Genomic DNA, 23,634 nt, shown 5'->3' with positions numbered 1-23,634 from the left:
TGCAGTCATTTTTTTTTTTCAAATAAATCAAAAACTGGATAAACAAACAAATAAAAAAATTGAATTTCCTATTTGCTCAACAAAGAATTAATTAAAAGAACAAGCAGAGAAAGTAAGCCCCCAAAAGATCTTTGTGAAGTTGAAAATAGAAGAGAAATTGGATTTTCAAGTCAGAGTACTTCATTACATGTACACAACAGAAAAGATTACTTCAGTCTATTTGTATTTAAATGACAAACATAGAAATCTGATATCAGATTCTTAAAATCATCTTAGATGAACCAACATAAGCAAAAGCAGATTTATATATGTTGGATAATGGCTTAAAAATGCATTCTAGAATTTTAAAAAAGCAATTAAAAGGAAGCTATCTAAAGCTCTTAAGTGCCACAGAGTAGTTTCAGGCTCTTCTTCTCATCTTCCAGCATAATCCATTCTTGCCCCCTTTGAGACTGGATTTCTACATCAAACCTCTCTCAATTACTTTCTGAAAGGGGAAGATTTCACCACCAATAAACAGAAGTAGTTTATGGAAATGCCAAATGGGACACAGTGTCTGGTTCTTAGCTTTTGCATTGAAACTAAACATGGTTTAGATTTGTCAAGTCATTTTGAAAATACAAAACCATAAATAATGTCCTACAAATCTCTTTCAAATGTTTTAGTGAAGCTCATTCTCTGAACTCATATGCAATCAGATTAACTTCATGCTGTTTAAACACTATATGAACTTTATAGAGAACATTAGAAAGCCCATTTCTGTATGTGCATTCAAACAGATAAACAATTAACACTCCTGAACTGAGTTTAACTCTCAGGTTTCAAAGAGACCTCTCTTTGTGCAGTCAATTCTGCAGAAACGAGTGCTCTGTTAAAAGAAAAAATTACAGAGCAAATTTCTCAGACAGTATCTATTAAAATAGAAGTTAAGCAACATATTTTCATAACTGTTCAATGGAGGCAAACATAATTCTACTTCCGTAATACTGAAGAACACTGAATGCTTAGTATTGGATAAAAAGCTCCAATGAACACAACACAACACAGCTTAGGAGGAATTTCTGAAATGTCTGTAAATACAAATAATTTTCTATTGCCATGTCTTAAAGTGACCACCAAAAGTCACCTTGTTCCAAAGAGCACTGTTTTCCAAATATCCCACAAAAGCAGACCCTTGCAATAGACTGATCAAGAATAACTTCATGTAAGAACAGCATCAGCTTTTTAATGTAGAAATTAGTGAGACAGAATCTAACTAATCCTAATGTAATCCTAAATAGAGCAGTATGTTTTTCATCACAAAATATTTCAATCACTGCCCTACACTATGCTAAAAATGGAAATTTTGAAACACCGCAAATCATTTCCATTTGTGTCCATGATTGGCTACCTGAGCTTTATTTTAAGACAGACTTTAGAGTTCAATGACAAATCTTATTTTTGTCATAACTTACCTGTAATTATATTAAACCATTCCAAACAACTTGATTTACACAGAAGTTTTTCACTACTACACCTTGTAGGGAAAAAAGGCTGAAAGTTTTAAATATGTAATTGGAACCTTGGATACAAGAACCTCATATTCTTCCTCAGATTACCTTTATCTTTTTTGCAATGACAACATTAACTGAAATTGTAAAACTAAAATAATTTTACCCATTGTTTATTTCTACTTTAAACATTATTAATTAGTAACACATGTAAATATGATACTTTTCCTACATACATTTATTCCTATTTTCAATATTTTACATTTTTTTCCCTACCTGTCCTGTTTTATAATGCCTTGCAAACTGGTTAACCACTCGATAGTCATTTGCAAAGTACTCCATCAGAATTGAGGGAACTTCAGCAAAATCAGTAGCACATCTGGTTCCTAGAGGTAGAATAATAGTATTAGCATTTGCTATTTCCACTAACACAAATAGTTAACTCTTCCCAAAAGGTTTTGCAGCTTGCAGTTTGGACTTTTGGTGAACTTTAATGTTCTTTCATTTATTAAGTCAATATTTTATTTCCATTATTGTACATACTGCCAGAAAAGCTTCATTATGATCCTACACATTTTACTATAAATCACAAAGTAAAACAAAATATTTGAACAGCTGGGTGAGGCACCTTATAAAGCTCTGGATCACACCCTTTTTAAACTAAACCAGACTGTAGCCAAACTGGCCCTACATGAAACACCAAATCTATTTAAGTGTCCTAAACCTAAATTAAACTACAATGTAAATAAACCTCTGCCTTAATCCCATTCAGAGTTGCAAGTTTTAAATTCCATCTGTTTGCTGAGCTTACTTATGCTTTATATTAACCTTGCTTTATAATACCGAGTCATTCATTCAAGGAACACTCCTGCAGACTGAAGACATGTTCTATGTAAGTGCAATGAGGTAATATCTCAGCTGTTACTGTTTTCAAAAAGCATTTTCCCAAAAATCTTATTTATTCTAATCTTTATCAGGATCTTGCCCAATGGAAGTTTTTAAAAAGAGTAACACATTGCCAAATCAAAGCTGAGTTTCTAATTTCTATATTAAAGTTAGCAATGTAAAAGTTGTTGCTTTCATAGTGGACCCAGTGGGTCATCACCTCTATCCCTGTCTGCCAGAGACAATGTCAACATTCAGAATTAGTCTTAAACCTCAATACGCTTTTACTATTTTTTGAAGACTAGTTTTTAAAATCACTCCTTTGACCTCTACAAAGCTTTCTCTAATTTTTAATCTTAACTAATAATCTGTTTATACTCAATGATTCAGACTGATACTGCTCTTTAGTATAAACAGCATTTATCACACTGTTTTTTACCTGCTAAATTGAGAAGAAACTGTATTCTCTCTGAGCCATCATTATCCAAAGGCAAGAAAGTCTAAGAAACTATCCATTCTAGTTCTTTTTACCTGCTGCAGTTTGAATTCACCTTCAGACTAGACACACAAAAAGAACATGCCCAAACATTGCACGAGGCTTCACCAGCACCTTTATTATTCTAATACTTACTGCTATTAGATTCAGCTCTGATGTAATTTCAAATCACACTGGACCTTTTCACAGACACATTAGCTATATGCACTCCTGCATTCACATATAAAACTGTGATTCTGTTTGTTCACCATTGCTAAAAAATTTGATAGCAAAAATTCTCCTTATATTCTGAAAATGCATGATCTGCACTGTGTAGTTCTGAGTTAAAGAAAAGTAAGGCAAGAAAGAGCAGGAAAAATGTCAAATTACTCAGCTCATCTCAACTAGAATGTCAAATCTGTTGTTCTCACAATGCCTGTAGTCATCTTGTTTCCATACTTTACCACCCTCGTGTCCCATGTGAGCAGACAGCCCTAACAGACATGCCTGGATCGAGCCCTTTGATTGTTACACATTCCAAATCCATAAAAAACGGATTCTCTGCAGAAACAACACCACTGACCTCCAACCTCCAATGCTGCTTTTGCAATGCTAGATCTAGAGTGAAATCCTCTGGGATGCAGAAGTGCCTGGAGCTAAAGCAACACAGAAACCACACACAGGGACTCCTGGAAAGTCTGAGCCTCAAAATTAGCCACTTCCTGCCCCTTCAAGAGTTTGACATGCAGACACACATGATTCAGCATAAGAGGAGAACTCACATCAAAGCAGCTATTTTGGGCATATAAGTATTCCTGTAGCTCATGATGAACAAGGCTATATGAGTGGAAAAAGTGGGGGAGAGCCCTTACCTGTCCCAAAGACTACACAGCACTTATACTGAAGGAATTATGCAGTGTTCATCTGTTTTAACAATGTCCACTAGTGACATACTTATAAAACAGCTCAGTCAATTTTAATTTTAAATGGACAACTTAAAAAAAAGAGTATTTTGCCACTGGGTGCAAAGGTGTCTATCGATAAAACATGAACTGCACCATGGACACTCCTTTGAATCACTAGCATAAAAACGGAAAAACATATTAAAAAATAATTCTTCAGAGAAGGGAGTTGAAATCTCATCTGTTCGGCTGTTAGTTGTTTGTGGTTTTTTGTTTGTTTATTTTTAAGTAAATGTCTATTGCACTTGAGATTTCCAGCACACTATTACAGAAAAGAACATACCAAGCTGTCCACAGGTAAAAAAAATAGCACGCCAAGGTGCCTTAGCGAACATGGGTCTTTGACCTGTTCACCCCAACTGCAGAAGGCTGCCAGCCAATACCCTCACTACTCTTTGCAAGACCTAATTCACGAATTTTACTTCATTCGTTTCCCTAAGTCATTTCCAACCCAGGATTCATTGTGGTTTTGCACTAGATACAACCTATTTCCCAACCTCCAACTATTCCAGCGATTATAAACTCCACATAAGACAAGCTTGCAAGAGTGGATGCTGCCAATAGAATAAAGATCAACAGTGCATAAAGAAGAGATACAAACACCTAATTCTTATTAGAAAAAAATATTCAAGTATTGTTTGGTTGAGTTTTATAAAATATCTGAGGATCTGATACTGTATTCTCAAATGATCAAGGGTATAGAACTACTGACATGGCAATCATTTTTGGTTCATACTCTTTTTATTCTTTTTTTTTTTTCTGTCTATTTTTTAGTTTTCTTTAATCAACTCCTTTCTTCTGGAAATCGAACATTTGACTAAAACAAACAAACAAACAAAAAAAATCACTATTATAACTTTCTTACCAGTGACATGTTGGTACCGAGTTCTTCCCAGCATAGAATGCATAGCATGTCCCATTTCATGGAAGAGATTCTCCATCATGCCAGGACTTAGTAATGTTGGTGCCCCCCTTGCTGAATTGGGAAGGCTCAGCATAAGAACAACTACAGGAAGCTGGTACTCTCCATTTTCCTTTAGCCTGCCTCCTCGAACTGTAAAGTGACAGTCCTTTGCAAAGTAAAAGCAAACATGGACAGCCAATGTTATTATACGAATGATATTAAAACAATGATTAAATTAAACTAAATTGTTAAATCAAATCTGAACATATACTCAGTTACACAAGCAGAATTCAATAGTCATTAACAGTGTTGTTCAATAGCAGCACTGTTTCTCCATCCTTATTATATGCTTCAAATTCATAAGAAAATTAACTTATTCCATAAGTGAAAGACTGTGTTGCTTTCAGAAAACAAAATTCTTTCTTTATGTTTTAGAATGATCAAAACCATTCAAATTTTCTAACAGGTATCACTAGTGCCAAGAAATTTACTGATGTGTCAAATCCATAATGTATAGATTAAGTTCTCTCCTCAGCCTTCAGCAGTAACTTCTTTATAAAATACACCACACAGCACTACTAGTATATTTTGAAATAGTAGCAAAACAGAGTTATGTATTAAACTAATGTAGATTTAAAGTTTGTCCACTCATCTTCTCACTAAAGGTGGTAATTTGCAGATGCAGTTATTACTTATATAAAACCCAAGCTGAAGTCAGATTATAAATGTTACCTGATGTGGTTTATCAGGTCGCTGGAAGAAGTCACAATAGATGTATCCCAGCAAACCTTCAGTTTCGTGAACAACAGCCTAAAGAAGAAAAGAGTATCATTTCCATAGTGAAAGCAATGATAACATGTAAATTGAAGACATAATATTCAAATCTCAAGACTTATGAATAAGTAACAAACTAGGAATAATTATTATAAAAAATGTGTATGTCATTTTAATTGGAAAAAATGTACAAAATTCACATCTTGTATCTCAAACTACAGACATTTCTGTTTTTCACTCAAAACTAGCTAGTCACAAATTAGTATTAAAAGTACTTTCTGTGTTAAAAAAAGCACTGTCTCTAGTCCCCAAATGACAAACAGAAGCTGATTTACCATGGAAATAAAAATATAAAGAGTAAGGAGTAATAATAAATTGATCTACAGTATATAAAGAACAGCATCTCTTGGTGGAGACTGAGGATAGAAGAGCAGTGGAGAAGATCTGGCAGTGAATAAATATCGTAAGACAACAGAGGAACTTGGAAACCTGATGAGTAAGTTATTGCCCAAGTTTTTATTTCCACTCTCTCCTGAAAAGAGGGCAGAAAAATAAAAGAAAGGTAAAAATCAACCTCAAATTAAAGATGACTTACAGAGTAAAATAAAAAAGAGGCAAAGACACATGACTACTAGGACACACACCTACAGTTGTAGTCATCTATTGTCATCTACAAATTGAAACTAAATAAACTAACAAGGCTCAGTCAGAAAGGTGCAACAATTATCTCAAAACACAGAAACTGTTTCTGATTCAGGCATCCTTGACAGAGCTATTATTAAGGCCAAAAAATACCAAACATCCAAAAGGCATTTAAAGAGATGATAAAGGTCTTGAGGTCTAACTTCAAATAAAATTAGACAACTAGTTGTTTTTTGTGGTTTTGATAGGTATTCAAGTAATTTTTTTTTTTGTAAGTTTGATTCACAGCTCACAGGAACACACTATCTTGTTTATCATCTCTTTAGTTTCAGGTGCTGGGAACAGGAATACTCACCAACTTTCGAACATCCTCAGACCAAATCTCTCCTCTCTTTGTCTGTTCAGCATAGAGAGAGATCCCTAGGAGCTGACTGAACAAAGAGTTCAGACCTTCCATGCATGCCCCAAGGGAGAAAAATGGACAGTACAAGCCAGGATCAATGTTGTACCTAAGGGAATACAAGAATCCCAAACCAGTCAATCATCAGAGCTACATAAAACTACAGTACTCACCTTCAAGCCATAGGATGTCACAAAATACACCAGCTCAGCCCAAAGCCCCTCAGTGAGCATGTTTGGCTTTATTTTTCAAATGGTGAAACCAAATTATAGGCACAGTGCTTCTCAGTACCTCAGTTTTTCTTACATTCAAATCTGGATTCCAAATTCAACAGATGTTGACTACAATTTTTAGAAATGTGGTGAACATGTAGCCCAAACAAACCATGGCAACATGATGGGTGGCCAAGCAGTAGCTTTAGATACTCAAGAGGCCATTGGCACTCAATTGCCTTTCCCATGCCAAGGCTGCATCGTATGACTGATCAGAAAAACAAGCTGGCTTTGGCTGTGGTGTAAGCCAAATCCTCAGCTAGGGCAGGAAACCAACTGGTAAGCACTGCTGACTCTGCAGTCTTGCCTTTCACTGCAGCAACAGAAACACAAAGTAGACACAACCACCTCCCACACAAAAATCACACCTCAAGCTCTGGGGATTCTCTTGAACCATGTAGAAAATATCTTACAGCTGTGAGTCACCTGAAAATTTTAGTATGTGACACGGATTTCAAACATGGCCAAGCTTAATGAGCCCAACCTCAACCAACTACGTTGAAGACACTGTAGCACAGAAGACACTCATAGGGAGGAAGACATCTGCATGCATGCATTTAAACTGAGAATGAGCAAAAAATTCAAAAAGTAGTTCAGAGATGTATGCAGTCTGTAAAAGGGTTTACATTCCCTGAGACTCTGACTCTGAAAAGTAAATACACTACAAGCATATCAAGCAAATAAATGCTTTGCAAAATTACACCTTTCACAAGCTGATCAGCACCACACAACTCTTTTGAGACAACAGCAAAATCAGAACTGGAATCTGCTTTTACTTGAGTGTGCACCCCAAATCTGCTTGTAGTTGTGTGTGCCTCATTTCATATACAAAGCCCAAGTGCTATTTTATACCATTTTCTAGGGTCTCGCTGTTTAACTCTAGACAGTCACAGTCACTGAAATTTAGACATGCATCAGATAGACTACAATAGCTAGACACCAAAGATGAGAACCATGCTGTTTTAAGGTCTGTGATCAAAAGGCTTAGTTACAGAGCAGCTGTGAAAGAGTCAGCTAGTCACTACCCACACACCTACCCTTCCTTCCCACTGCCACAGAGAAGACCTGAAAAAAAAAAAGCCCACTGGGGATACTTCATTTGCCAAAATGCTGCTTACAAATGCAGCTCTGTCACTGAGCTGTGAGGCACAGCAGGGTGGGGTTACTCCTCTAAGCCACAATATGGTGAAGTACAAGATTTTGCTTATTTTCACACCACAAATGCAAGAAGCTAAAGTCAGTGTATTCCATTCTATTTTAAACTATACTAGAACACAGAAAATAAAGCAGATTTTGCCTCTACCATACTGACACACTTTTTCAAGAACTTCACACTTAAATTCGCACTTCCATACGCACATTTTTCTTCTTACTCAAAAAGTCATTACACCCAAGGAAATAAGCCTGATATAAATCACTTAAGATCAAGTTAGATAAAAAGACTGAAGGCAAGGGTCTAAAAAAAGCAGAAGAGATGAGTTAATTTTCATATAAGCCACAGAAATTTGGAGCACAAAGGACACTGAATGACACAGAGCTCCTCTTTTTACCTCCAAGTACAGAACTACAGGGTATATGTTGAATATCCCAAGAATTTTTAAGTCAGTAATTCCTAAGAACTGAAATGCTTTCAACAGTGGCGCTTCTTGGAAGGTTTTAGCAGGTAAATCTCATGTGTCTCCACACTTTTATAGAATTGCCCAATGATCATCTTCTGCCCAGACTGTTACCATGAAAATTGAAACACACCACAAGTGCTTCAGACCTCCTGATTCTGCTCTGAAGTTCTCCCTGCATACAGACTACAAGGCCTGTTAAAACAACCCTTCTTTTGGCAGAAAATTATAATAACCTCCACAATAGTTTAGAACTGTTTTTTGTCATACCACTTTAAAATCTTGTACTCTCATCTTGCATGCCACTATGAACAGTAAGCTGAGTTTTCCATTTGTAATTCAAAGAATTGCTTCTTTAACTAATATCTGGCTACAAAAGTACTGTCTCAATACACTCCACAGACAAGCTCAAGTGGTTTCACTGCACAAGGGCTCTTTGCAGGGTTTTTTTGCTGAGTGCATTTCAATCAGTCCTGCCAAAGCTATGCTTATGTGCAAAGCCTGCACACACTCCTCCCCTCCAGTAGCATCCAGGGTTCCTGTGCCATTTCCTCCCTGCCCAATGGGAGAAGCAAGACAAGCATATGAGGTATTTCAAGAAAACCCGTATGATACAGTACTACAAACACACACTTCAGTACATTAAAATTTCATACTACCAACAGCTCACATTCATAATAAAACGTGAGATTTTCACAGCTGCAGGAAATTAAAACTCTCAACAATGAGTTCAACTGCAGGATAAGAGAATATGACAATAATAAGAAATTAAAGAACAGCACCCTTGAAAACATTTCATGAAATTACATAACTTTTACACAAGAAATACGAAAAATCAAAAGATGTGTAAAGACTGCTCAAAACTTTCTAAAGAGTAGATTTTTTTTTTTTTTTTTTGATAGACCAGCCAACTCTAGAAATCATTTCCAAGTACATGAAAGACAAGAAAGTCACCAGGAATAGTCAGCATAGATTTGCCAAAGACAAGTCATGCTTAAATAATTTGATAACCTTATATGATGAAATAACTGGCCTGGCAGAAAAGGGGAGAGCAGTGTATGTCACCTCCTTGGACTTCAGTGAGCCCTTTGACACTGTCTCTCCTAAGATCCTCACAGAGAGCCTGTCAATGTATGGGCTGGATGAGCAGACAGAAAACAGGCTGAATGACAGGGCCCAGAGGGAGCTGACCAGTGCCACAATGGCTGCTTGGAGGCCAAGGACCAGCAGTGTGCTCTAGGGGTCAATACTGGGCCTAGTCCTGTCCAGTCACTGGCAGGTAACACCAAACTGTCATCCAAACTGAGAGCAGTGGCTGATATGTCAGAGGGTCTTGCTTCCAGACACTGGGATCTTTACAGGTCTACAAGATTAATGGGCTGACAGGAACCTCAAGAAGTTCTCCCCTGAACCTGGGGAGAACAACCCCAGGCACCAGTATGTGCTGGAGGACACCCAAATCCAGCAAGCAAGGAGTTTTGCAGACAGGGATCTGGGGGTCCTGCTGGACACCTAAAGATGAGCCAGCAAGGGACCCTTTGCCACAAAGAATGTGAGTGGCATCCTGGGTTCACTAGGAAGAGCATGGCCAGCAGGCTGAGAGAGGTGATCCTTCTGCTCTACTCAGCACTGTGTCCAGTGTTGAAATGCTGTGTCCAGCTCTCAGCTCATCAGGAAAAGAGAGACATGGCCACACTCTTCAGCCTGAGAAAGAGAAGGCTCAGAGGGATCTTAATAAGGATTATAAATTCCTGAAGGGAGGGTGCAAAAAAGACAGAGCGAGGCTCTTCTCAGAGCTGTCCAGTGACAGGACCAGAGGCAACGGGCACAGAATGGAACAGGAGATGTTGTATCTTAACATCAGGAAATATTTTTATCCCAGTGAGGATTAGCAAGCAGTAGCACAGGTTACTCCTAGGGGCCATGAAGTTTTGCAGCTTGGAAGTACTGAAAAGCTGCCTGGACATGATCCTGGATGCTCAGCTCTAGGGGATCCTGCTTGAGCAGGAGCCTGGACCAGATGACCTCTGGATCAAATTTCCAACCTCATCTGTTATGTGAAGATGTCCTATGGAACCTAGGACCAAGAGCACACAGCTGCAATATGAGATAAATTCCAGCTTTATCAGAGGAAGACAATGTTCCATACTAACTGCAAAGGATTATGACATTCACTTGAAATACTGGATTAGTGTTTTTGCTGGAGGAGTGGAAAAAAAAAAATCTCTGAAACTAAGTTTCATTTCATTTCTGTCAAAAATACAGATACATACTAGCAGAAGAAAGCAATGATATTTCTTCATGAATAGAACAGCTGATACTAATATACTGCAGGGTGAAGATCAATGCCTACTTCTGTCTCGTTCTCAGCACTCCTTAAACATACACAATGTCCTTAATGACCCTATGCCAGGAGAAAAAGGATGGGAAGAAGGCTTTCTGATAAGTATTTTGTAATATACTGTCACTATCCTAAGTGGGGTGAGGGGTTGGGGTGGTGGCAGGAAATCAGTCTGTAATTGTTTTGTCCTTTGAAAAAAAGCATGATACTTATCCACCCCCCCAGAAAAAAAGCAGTAACAGACTATAATGCCTTAAGGCAGACTCCCCACAGGAACTAGCCCCTTACTCTGGCTAATGTTTCAAGATGTCACAATCTTGACATTTTGAGTACAATGAGATCCTGACTAAACAATCACTTTAATAGAAACTACACAAAGTTAATGTCAGTCCCTTCTGGTAAAACATTGTCAGGATCAAACCTCTCCCACATTTAATGGAAGATGTATGTTAATGTTCTTCATGCCAATGGAAAATCTAAAGAAGTTCTAGAAAACTACTTTTTTTAATACAGAATGCCAAAACAAAAATGTTTCTACTTCTGATCTCAATTGTCCATTTCTGCCTTGCCTATTACACCAGTGTGGAAAAAAAGATCAAAGCTGAAGTTATTGAAAAATCGTCAAATACCATGAATGTCTTATGACACAGACCCAATACTGAAACTAATTTTGGACACACGTTGCAGCAGTCAGTGGAGATTATTATACCTTATCTGGAATCCATTGTTTGTTCGCTAGACAGTTCAATGACCTAGGAGTTATGGAGAAAGGGGTTAAAACCCATAATATAGTGCAATTATCACAATCAGATGGTAATAGCCAATAATATTTCAAAATGAGTACTGGCTACTAAAAAAAAAAAGCTACTCCTCCAAGAAGTGTGTAATGCATCTTCAAAAACCCTTGTATAGCAGTCTATATCCACTAAGCAGTAATCATTTCAGACACCAAAACACAAATTCAATTTCCAAGTTTTGAATTTGGTCCTACTTCATACATGAGCTCTATTTTCACAAATTAAGTACAACTGACTATAACTGAAGAAAACCTAACCCCAAACTTGCACTGATTCCAGGAAAACTTTCTCTTTGGGCTTACTTAGGAACAGCAATTAGCCAAAACCTCAGCCATCTGAAACTGATGTTCTATAACCAAAACCTCAGTTCTTGGAATTATTACTGATAGATGATCTTGCCTTTCAGTGGCAAAAGCAAGCATATGACTGACTCTTTTCTGAGCCCCCACCTTCCAGATTTAATGCTACTCACTGAAAAATAAATGGTGTAACACTAGGTAAGATTAGAGGACAATGGGGAAAAGGGAAGAAATTGAAAGATTTGAGCTTTCCCCAAAAATAAAAATACCCCATGAACAGAACAGCAAATGCTGCAATTCTACTAGATCTCTAAAACTTAAATCTGGCATACGGGTGTGGGTAGAAAAGTATTTGGAAGAGTTTACCAATTAGATGTTCCCTTGTTCAAGATTCTTGGTTGATTTCAGACACTCAAATGGTAGCAGTTATTATCAACTTCATTGTTTCCAGATGACAAGAAAAAAAGCATCTGTTTGCTAGCAAATGATTACCCAATCTCAGTTACTGACAGCTTCATCACCCTAGTGGAACTCCAGGAACACATTTCCCAGGCACTGTATTTTGGCATTCAAATTTATACCAATCTAAAAACATGGTAACTCAACTTCTTGACAGCAATGGGGACTGTGATTGTGACAGCAATCCAAACTTCTCTTCCCTCAGTCCTTTGAACGAAAATTCTCATGCTGTTAAAGGGTCTCAGGCTTCAAAACACGCTCTGAGCTGGGCCAGATTTTCTTAAAGACCACATAAAACTTTAAGATGAAGACTTCTCTCAATACACTCCTCTGGCATTTTAAATTGCCCAGTAACAAAGACAGAACTTGTCGGTGTAGGATGCAGAGCCTTTTTGAGGGCTGATCCAAGACTATAAAATTAATTTCTCCTGAAGCTAAAGGGAGAACTCAAAGTTCCCCATCTTCTATCCCAGGTGTATGGTGCTTCTTTGATCCCTTTTTTTTCAAATGTGAAACCAATTGTATTTATAAATGCAGACTAAAACCTACCCAACAAAACCCTACCAAAACCAAGGCATTCCTGCCCTGGCAGGGGGTTGGACTAGATTATCTCCAGAGGTCTCTTTCAACCCTAAAAATTTTGTGATTCTGGGATTCCACTGCACATTACATTTCAATTGACAAAATGAAAGGACAATAACTTCAGTTAATGAATTAGCTGATACTGCCTGACTCTACATAGGAGCAGAATTTCCAAAGTGCTATAGCTTAGCCTTCCCCTGAAATGCTCACTAGTCAGAACAAAGCCATCTTCATAACCTACATGTTAATAAATGTTGATGACCCTACTGCGCATATAATTATTTTTATTATACTACATGTTAAAGCAGCAACCATTCTAAGAATCACCTTATGCACAATTTTCAAGCTGTTATCAATTGTGAGCTTGAATAGTTGTACAACTTTTTGCCTTCTATGTAAAAGAAAAAATAAAAATTTGACATAAAACTGCAAGAAGCAGCTGCTTTATTATGAGCACACTCTTTGGCAAGCTGCCTCCACATTTATTCAGACAAGTTATGATTTTATCTCTAACAGGAAGTGCACTCAAGTATTTTTGGGAAAAGGAATCAGAAAGGAAATTATCATGACCCGCGCACTGAACTACAGTAACAGACACTCTGCTACCAGTAAAATTTCTGCTAAGGGTTACTGCTACTAGGAGGAAAGGTTAATGTTCTGGAGACAGACAGCATTTAGTGACAATAACTACTGCAAAAAGAGCTGGAAGACAGGTTTTCTTGTGTGCTGTAATTTGCAGCCCCAGAAGAGCAGACAAATAGAATTCAGAAGGAAGGATGATGCACATGGCAGAGTAACACCTCCAGCAAAACATTGCACTACTGTCTCTAAAGCCAGCAAACACATATTCTTCCTTCACTTCCTAAGGAAGAAAAAGGATTCAGGGCAGCTAAACAAACAAGGGCAAGAACCAAACACCCTGTTCTGGGTACCCTTCCATTTAAAATGTGAGTTCTGGGCCTTAGGATGCGTATGTCACCAGAGAAGGGCAGGCACAAACATTATAACACTTTCAAGTTTAATAAGGTACCAACTGGAGGTAACTAGCACAAGTCTAGAGCTCAGCTACAAGCTTTTGCTTCTTTCTGGAACTTAGGCTTCCCTGGCTGACTGCATGTTGTATAGCTGAATCCCAAAAAGATGAAGAGCACAGCATTTTCTATGGGAATACGCCTTTGAAAAGAGATGGATCTCAGATGGTGTTAACTTTGCAGAGAGCTATATACTCCAGTCAAAAAGATTTCTTACCATGTAAGATTTCTGCTAGTGTACCTCAGGTAAAAAAAACACACGGGTACGGATTGATTTTTGATATTTGCAATTTGTACTGCTATAAAAAGATTTTTCCCAACTACCCTTGAACTTGAGCACATAAAATTTCTTAAGCCTTTACGTGAAACATAAAGGATCTGAATGTAATTGTGGAAGAACAGGAAAAGGAAATATCAAAACTTCTATCCGTTACAAACATACACACACCCATCAGAAAACACAATGATTAATCTAAAAGAAGACTTCCTGAAATCAAGGATTTTGTACATGCCTAGATATTAATATTGTTTTAAAAGGTTGCTTTTAGTTTTGATGTAGGTCATATAACATTTATGTAAAAAAAAAGTGGACATCAACATACACTCACCCTGCACAAATCAGTAACAGCATCAACAAATATATACATGAAGTCCTCTACAGTGGAAAAGAGTATTTTCCACTGTGCCAAACTTTCTGTTAAGCTGCTTTGGCTTACAAAAGATAAAATCAAGACTCAAAGAGGTCCCTTTTATTGTAATAATGAAACTTAAATTATTTGTTTCTCCTGTAGATATGCATGACTCTCATGCTTACATGTCGAAAACTGTAAAAGACGGAGACACATGAACATAATAGGTTTGTTCTGTATTCATTTTGCATATTCCAGTAACTTAATTCACTCTAAGCATCTGATTTCAAATGCCAAAACATTCGTATTTATAACAAAGCCCAGGGAAGAATGAAAATTTTCTCATATATTCTATGTCACCATGTGAGCTCAGTAACTTTATGAAGAGAAATCTCAGTACCCTCCTAATGAAAGTAGAAATATCAAAGAAAGCTGTAGTTTCTTTAATGTAAATTCCTGCTTTTTATTAAAGGATAAACTACATTTAAGAAATCCAGACACTTTACTTTCACAGTTTGCAGCCCAGCAGTATTTTTAAGAGAAGCAAAGCAGCCAAACCAATTAAAAAAACAATTATAAAAAGAAGTTAACTGACACAATGAGGTTTGGTTATTCTTCAAGAACAGCAGGCTTCAAACAAAAAGGCTGTGCCCCTGTGAGAAACAAAGATGTAGTATGTGATTATAAATAATTATTTCTAAGCTTGCATGACTTCACTGAGTCTAAATAAAACGCAGACTCCTAAAATCACTTTCATTTAAGCTGTATCTATGGAACAAGGCTAAGACTGCCTTGTGCAACATGACTTTCATCTATTCTTTTGAGAATGCTTTTTATAAAATTGAACATTAGGGATATGTGAATCAGGATCACTGCTCTTCAGAACACAAGCATTCAGACTCCTAACAATTGCAAATTAGCTACCAGGCAAAAATTCTTATTGGTGGCAATTAAATGTAGTCCCTGATATATCCCGACTTCTTAGAGGGGTTTTATGAGAAAAATTATTATCCTGTTGACATTCACAAAAATATAGGAGATGAAGTTAACTATCTCTAACAAAACAGATCCTGTAAAAACTTTAAAAGAAACTTGAAAAGATCTTGTTAATGAAGATAAAAGTGAGATGAACCCCTCAGGTTAACTTGAAGAGATCAAGACAAGGAAAACCCCTTCCAATTTTCACTACATGCCAGACTATGAAACTTAATTCTTTACCTAAAGGGAGACTCTAACATGATTTATAGAAAACTCTGGATTACTTAAAAATAATAGTAATAATAATAGAAGAAAGTCTTTGTAGTCTCATCAACCATAAAGTAGCACCTGTAGTTCAAGTTCCTTTTTTCTTTCTGTTAATTGTACTTCCTAGAATATTTTGGAGGAGGTCAAGGGCTAATTTGGAATATTGGTATCAACACTGCATGCAACTTTTAGCATTGACTTAGTTTTCAAATCAGCAGTTTCTTTGTTCTTCCACAACATTTTGAATAAAGAAATAATTCTTGAAAGTTGAATTCTGCTTCACAGCAATGCTTTTCAATAACTTTCAGATTTCCCTCCAAAAAAAAGCTTAATCCACCAGCTTAATGACTGGTGAGTTAAAGTAGACCTTCTATACCTACATTAGTTGATTTAACAGAAGGTATGTCTTCCCTTTCTTATAAATAGTTTGTTACAGAAAGTTCTCCTTTTCTCTGAGCACTTTTCTTGAAAGATTTCCTATTAACATTTTACATTACTTTTCCACTTCAGCTTTCAAATTGAACAGCCACAGTTTTCTCACATGTTCTGCAAAGGGTCTAGGCTATTCTTCCACATGGCATTCCCAAGAGAGAAAGGTTTCATAAACTAAAATTAATTTTACAAAAAGCAGACATGGACAAGTTTCTTTACTATTAACTTGCAAACCTCAGCATTAGTTGCAGCTTTTAGGAACTTGTGAAACATCCAGTCACATTTGCATATCTTGGTACTGAACCCCCTCCTCTGAAAAAACTCAGAAGTGGTACCTACCCTCCCCTGAAGCTGGCACCTCAAGGCCCAAAATGCCTGCAGCTGTCATGATGGCTTCTCTTCCCTACACATCAGGAAACTAACATATTTTTGCATTGATCTGTCATCCTCAAGGCTGCTCTTACTTCCTTCTTCAATCCCAAAAAAGGAATTAGCAGAGTCAGTACTCTGCAAGCACATCCCAGCTTCAAGGTGAATAAAATCTGGGACATTTTGGCAAAAATCCTAACAGTGAATTATAGCCAGTGAAGTCAACCCAGCCTGGCAAGAAACACAGGTTAAGGAAGCAGGAGTCAACACCAAATACACAAAACTCACTGCTGATGGTTCTCCAGAACAGTTCTGCACCTCTGTCAGAAGTGATTAAGCACAGCCAATCCCACCTTCAAGGCAAATGGCTGACCTCAAAAAGTCTCTCACAGCATTTTGGGGTGATTTTCTGTTGTGTTTATTTCTCTGACCCGGAAGAAGTCAGCAAGACTACCACATCTTTGCAAGATCAGGGCCTTGAGAATTACAGCTGCACTTACTGAGAAGTAATGCAATTTAATTAATACTTGGGTGCTTGTCTCCACTAAAACACAACATTATTATTTTTATAATATACATATTAGACATCTTCTTACTTGTTAGATGCTGAAGCATGTTCTAGCATTCACTGGTTTATTACCTTTAGCCTGCCAAAATCCTTGAGGTTCTCCTAATTACTCTATCTTCTTTTAAGATAGTACTACCATGAATTTCAGACTTTTGTCTCCTGTTTCTCTTAAAAGTACATTTATACCGACATGTATTTTCCCAGCCTCTTAAACTATAGCTACAAAAACATTACACTGTCTTAAGTGTAGCTTTAAAGCCAGAGAGGCTACTTAACATAGTCTGGGGAAAAAAAAAAAAAAAGTAAAATATCCTGTTCCCATCCTCCTGTGGGAGGCTTAAACTTTTGAAGTAGGATCAAGTTTCCAGGGAAAAGACTTGGTGAAAGCTGACAGAAACAAAATTGTTGTGATGGGTTTGGACAGAACAACCGCAACTCTGTGGCTTGAGTCTGGAGCGCCTCCTGCTGTTGAGTGACAGAACAGCAGCAAAGATCGGTAACTCCGCCGAAAGCAGAGACAAAACCATCCGCTGCGACAGCAAACAGCATCAAAACTCTACAGTCCAAACGCCTGAGGGCATCCTGCATCCTTCACAAGTAAATATCTGCCTCTTAAAGCTAGTTGTTAGTAATCTAGTGAAGGATTTGTTTCCTTAATCCTGTTACAGTAAAGACTAAATGTATATTTAGAAGATAAAATATATAAATACATTTAAAATACAAAACATGCTGCAAACATAAAATAGACACATTAAAAATGTGTCATGAGTTGCAGTGTCATTTGAGATGTAGCAGGTCAAAATCTGGAGGACTAAAGAGGAATGGTTGAATAGGCCAAACTAAGAAACAGCAAACATTTTCCAGCAGACACACTGTCTCATCTAATATTTCTTGCACCCCCTAGTGCTGAGTTACTTAATCAAGAATTAAATCCTCATAGTCTTTTTCTTTACACCTCCATCTGTAAAGATAATCTGCATCTTATGTACCTGACAATACCTAGGAAGCTATGGGTCTGTACTTCAGCTGGACGGTGACAACAGTAGTCCAAACGGAATACCCAAAAGCACACATTTGCTTCCATTTCAACAAAAATGTTTTACTAAGCAGAAGAAACAAGAAATTCCTAATACAAAAATCCACCATGCAAACTACTTTTGAGGCCCAAAACACGAGAGACAAATACGTAGGCTATGCTCTGTGCACAGCATACCACAAATACAACCATGGCATTTCCATTAAAGACCTTTAAAAAGTAAACTTCTTCCAAAAGAAAGAAATCTTTGGAGAACAAAAAAAAAAAACGTAACAGACTAAACAAAGAACAGAAGAAATGCATGAGACTTAAGTGCATCTTGTTTGAAAACATATTTTGTGATTCCAAGATGAAAAAATGCAAAATAAAATAGATAGAAGTAAAACAAATAAATTATTTATTGAGCTTATAAATAAAAGAAAGAAAAACAGTATTTTTTAAAAAAAAGCATTCAATCATTTTCTCATGGAAAAAAACCAACCAAACAAACAAGGAAAACAACATCACTTTTCCTTAGATGAATAATTTAATATTACAAGATAATTGGCTCAGTTAGGAAGAGAGTAACAACAAATAGCCAAAAGTCAAACTCCAGCCAAGCACGAAGGTTTGTATGACAGACACAGTTCTCACCTTCCAGTCACAAAAGTGCTGAACTGAACATACCATAGGGTCCACAGAGCACTCAAGAAGGGATGTGGTCAAAGAAGTTAAGTACAAACACAAGATAAAGGATAGGAGATTCCCATTTGGGTAACAGGGCATTTAGGGCACAGACATGACAAGGTATATTCCCATCCTCTGGCTGTTGTATGAATACTCTGACTCCTATCTAGTTTCACTCATAAAGCACAGTCCTTGACCCTGTGCAGGGAAGAAGTGAGTTTTACCTTTCAGAGCTGACTATCCAGTATCCAGTACCCTGTTAAACACGCACAATATGAGCAGAATAAATGTAAAGCCTTGTTCAATTAGATCAAACACTTTTTCCAGAAGAAATTATCCAGAAAACAGGACAGTGAAAGACCTACACTCTTGAGTTAAAGTAAAGCAGCTCTGCACACAATGGAAAGGAAAACTACTTTTTTCCCCAGTCTTGTAGACTCTTGTATACCTAGCAGAGACAAACAGTCCTGCCCAAGCTGGAGGGAGAAAAACATTGGGCCCCAATCCTGCATTGTAATCAGGGAGGCCCTACATAGATTCAGGAGACTCTTCACACTGATCCAACTTCCAGACTTGGTGCTTGAATACAAAAAAATAGCAATGATACACTGCCAATGTCTAGGTCTGTTTTACCTGCAGCTCTCCCTTCACAAAGCCACCATGCAACTCCTAAAGTAACTTAATTTGGTCTCTTACAAAGCCCCCCAAGGAAAGGAAATATTTTTCTTTCTAATGCCAAAAAGAGCAGAATAATCTACGTGTGATCATCAGCAACTCAATTAGCTGGTTAGCTTCAGGAGGAGATCTAAGAAGGACAGTAAGACCAAGGACAATCAGCATCAGAAGACACTCCTCCAGGAGAAGTAACAAACACAGTGGCTTTTACACCTAATGCTCTAACCCTTATTGCACACACCAATTCTGAAAACAACCAGGCCAGCTGCTGGCAATCTTTTCATGCCATGTCTATACTACCACAGCTTTCTGATCCAGAGTAAACTACTATTTTGATCAGATAAATCCAATCTGTTTGTTTAAAAACCAAAAAACTGTATATCTGCAGTGAAGGAGGATTTTTTTCCCTTGAGAGCAGCACAACTTTCAATTCTCTTTTCCAAAAGAAACCTAAAAGGTCACTGCTGCTGGTCTAATAAAGGCAACATGCAGGGCTCACATCTTTCAGAGCTGACATCTCGTTATGTACAAAGGCCTGTGCACTATTTAAGTCTGTGTAAAGGATTTATTTCCCACTCTTTTCAAGAGAGATAAGAATCAATTCTATCCAAGCGCAGCAAAGATTTACTGAAGAAGTTGCTACTTCAAGCCTGCAGAAGAGGATGAAGCTGCACATTTGGTAAGAAGCACAATGAAGTTAAAATATGAAGAGGAGTTGAATTGTATTCAGTGCACTGTATTGTATATAATACAATATATAATATTGTGTGTATATATATACACAATACAATATATAATATAATTGTATACAGTTAAAAAAATTACTTTTAAACAGTACTTCAACCCAGCTAAGAGCTAAAAGCAAAACAAGAGTAAGGATCTTCTATCTGTTCCGAAACTGCTTCATCCTCTTATCTTCAGGAGAAAAATTTCTACAGGCATTCCAGCAGTAACTAAAAAATGTTACAAAACTCTCCCACTAGATAGTATTTATTTTTTCAGATGGAGGTACATCTTCAAAGAAAGAAATCCTGTTTGAACTGAGTACTCTCTTTGTCCTTATTGCAAGGACACTCATTTACATTACAATCATGAAAATAAGGAGCTTACCTCTCAGCACGAAGGACTCCACTGTAGTAGGGGTGATCCCATGGCATCAGCATCTGAAAGAGAATTCCAGCTTATAATTACAATAATGGACAACAAGTGAACCCAAAGTAAGAGTTTTGTTTCACTTAAGTATTTTATAATTCTGTGACTTGCTGAAACTGCAAAAACATAATGAGAAACAGTTAGGGCTCAAACCAAAAATAGCATCATATATCATAACCTGAAAACTTTTTTTAACATTTCTTGAAGACTGGTTTCCTTATTCAACTATATGATAAGACTTCATACCAGATTTCAAGAAATACACTCAGTTCAAATAAAAAGATAAACCTAGATATGTAAAGCATTAAGAGACATTCAATGTAGCATACACACTGGAGTTGCATCTAACCTAAAGTACAGCCATTATTTTTCAAATTAGTCAATTAATTCAAAGCAAAGTGAAACTCCCTTTCACTGCTCTATGTTTTGGTTATCTCAGTACCACTTTGCATCAACCAACAGCTCTCTCAGACTCAATATTGGGTTTTAATACAGCAACTAAGTAGCCAGAAAGCATTTGAAGCCAGAAGAGAGAATGTTTCTAATTGTACTACATCTCATACACTAAAGTAGAAGTAACTGTAGAACACGATTATCTTATACTATATATTTCAAAACAAACAAAACAGACAATCACATATGGAAATGTAACTTACTGAATTGTGGGGGTTGAGCTTCATTTTCATCTTTGTCATCATTTCAAAGTCTTTTTGAGTTCTGAAAAATATTTTAATGATGAAAAGATTTATTGAAAGATTTTTGAGCAGTGAAATACAGTACATGATAATATTCCATCCTATCAATCATTAGAGATTTATAGTACTATATAAAGTGACTATATAAAATGGCATCCCCACACACAACAGTAGAAAAACCTTTTCACTGTACTTCAGCCATTCAGGTACTTTCAAATTCAATCCCTCTTCCTGTGGTTGTACAACTCCAAAGCATTTTCATTGTTACAATACACCCCATTTATACCCAGCGATGAACCTGTTCTCTGCTGTGTGGAGCTCAAAGTGGCAAGAGGGACCAACAGGGAAATTTGTTTATAGATGCAAAATATCTGGAGTTGCGCATACGGCAAGAATACCAGGAGAGGTGTTCTACACTTCAACTTATTCTTCTTGCTTGCTGTTCACTGCATTTCCTGCATTCAGTCCTAGGTGTTCTCTGATCTCAGACACAGAATTTATTCTAAGCAAATAGCCTTCCTAAAAATTTTGGGGAAGTATTGGGTTTTATTTCATCAGAGCACATAATAAGCAGCACTGACTAACTTACTAGTGCAAAAGTCCCCCTATTTTTGAACTAAAGAGTATGGTTAAAAAAAAACTTAATGAAAAAGACATACCTTTTAGACAACTGCTCAGAAAGCTTCTCCAGAAATTGTCTTACTGTTTCTAGAAGGAAGGAAAAAAAATTATTTTTCCCTACAGGATGTTAAATTTACATGAGAATATTCCAAACAAAAATTCCTTTAGATTTTTAAACTAACTACTCCACTGACATTGAAACATTGACATTATTTCAAGGGCATTTACTACATTTACTTTGTTACATGCTGAAATAATGACACATTCATAAACTAAGGAGAGAGCATCAATTCTGAACCAAAACACCAGATCATCCTCAGTGAGCACTGTTATTTACAGTGAGCACTGAGAATGGCATACAACAAAATGTAACTGCAATAAAACACTTCACTGGAAGAAGTACATGTAAACTTAGCTAAAGAAACCAACAACCTTTGACCTCACATGTTACACATTTGATTTCTCAACATATCCTTCCATACATGCCTCATACCTGGAGTTTTGGCCATTGTTCCCTGAAGAGCCCTGTGGGCAAAGGTGTCATAGCCAACCAACTGTGCCAGGCTGTTTCGGCTCGCAAGCAATTCCTCCAATCGAGCCAACTGCTGAGAGTTGGAGTGGAGAAAAATCTTGTAAGCAGCTTCTCGCACCTAATACAAGAAAAGAAAAAGAAAAAGCACCACATTGCTACAGAGTAATTTTTAACAGAAACAAGTGATGCCACTGAAGATCTGGCATTACAGTCCTGTTTCACTGATATTGGTGGGAAAAGGCCTAAAGCATTTCAGCAATAGTAATTACAACTGCCTGACAATTACAGCTCTCTTACCCATGAAAAGTGGAATGAGGAAATGCAATGAGACAACCTAACAGATCAAGACTGCCAAAAAGGGTCCTGTTGTCTACTCCCGTCAACAGTCTCTCATCAACACCCTCTTTCTGCCAACGTTTGTGCTTTTCAGACCACTCAGGGGCTGTCTTAACTCATTAAAATTTCTGAAAATAAACCCAAATTGTTCTTTGCATATCATTTAAGTTTGCTTATGGAAGGATCTGACAACAAAATGAGACAGGGTCAGGGGAGAGAAAAGAGAGGAAGAGAAAAGCCTTATTTCTTTCGTAGTAGAAAACTATTAGCCTGTACATCTGCCCATAAACTTTCTCCTTTTCTCATATTTTTACTTAGTTTGGGTCTTTTCATAACTCTGAAAAAAAATCCACCTGGAAACTCATAAAATTTGATAAAATACTTCTATTTTTTACAAACTAATCACAAATAATTTTATTTTCTACATATGGAATAATCTCAAGAAATTCAACAACAACTTATACTTGCCTTCATCTAAACTAAGCTTCTCTCTACATAGTATAAGTGAAGAAAGAACCCTGGACTGTTTTAATATGCTCCTGATCCTAGAATTTCATCTAAAAGTCTAGGGAGCCATTGTCACATTTCAATCAGTCTAAATTAATTTTATATTTATAACTCTAAATTAATTCTTTTTTAGAAAAACAACATTAACAATAACTAAAGTAAGATTTTTTTTTTAATCAGGATAATTCAGCTGGATGGGACTTCATGAGGTTTCTAATCCAACCTCCTGCACAAAGCAGAGA

The 23,634-nt window shown here is 36.9% G+C and overlaps 1 protein-coding gene across 1 annotated transcript in view; it reads right to left on the bottom strand.

Moving 5' to 3' along the window:
* The window catches only part of MIPEP (mitochondrial intermediate peptidase), a 66,707-nt gene that overhangs the window by 32,245 nt on the left and 10,828 nt on the right, over window positions 1-23,634 (bottom strand). The window contains exons 7-14 of the mRNA XM_083884875.1: window positions 22,511-22,667; window positions 22,056-22,104; window positions 21,358-21,418; window positions 20,660-20,712; window positions 6,488-6,641; window positions 5,449-5,526; window positions 4,678-4,882; window positions 1,767-1,876 (exon numbers count right to left, since the gene is read on the bottom strand). Of these exons, the coding sequence (XP_083741001.1) occupies window positions 1,767-1,876; window positions 4,678-4,882; window positions 5,449-5,526; window positions 6,488-6,641; window positions 20,660-20,712; window positions 21,358-21,418; window positions 22,056-22,104; window positions 22,511-22,667 (867 nt within the window). The remainder of the gene's footprint in view (window positions 1-1,766; window positions 1,877-4,677; window positions 4,883-5,448; window positions 5,527-6,487; window positions 6,642-20,659; window positions 20,713-21,357; window positions 21,419-22,055; window positions 22,105-22,510; window positions 22,668-23,634) is intronic.

The sequence above is a fragment of the Zosterops lateralis genome, assembly GCF_965231275.1.
Source record: "Zosterops lateralis genome assembly, chromosome: 2".
NCBI lineage: Eukaryota > Metazoa > Chordata > Aves > Passeriformes > Zosteropidae > Zosterops > Zosterops lateralis.
Note: the sequence above shows the minus strand (reverse complement) of the source record. Positions and strands in the feature narration are given on the sequence as shown.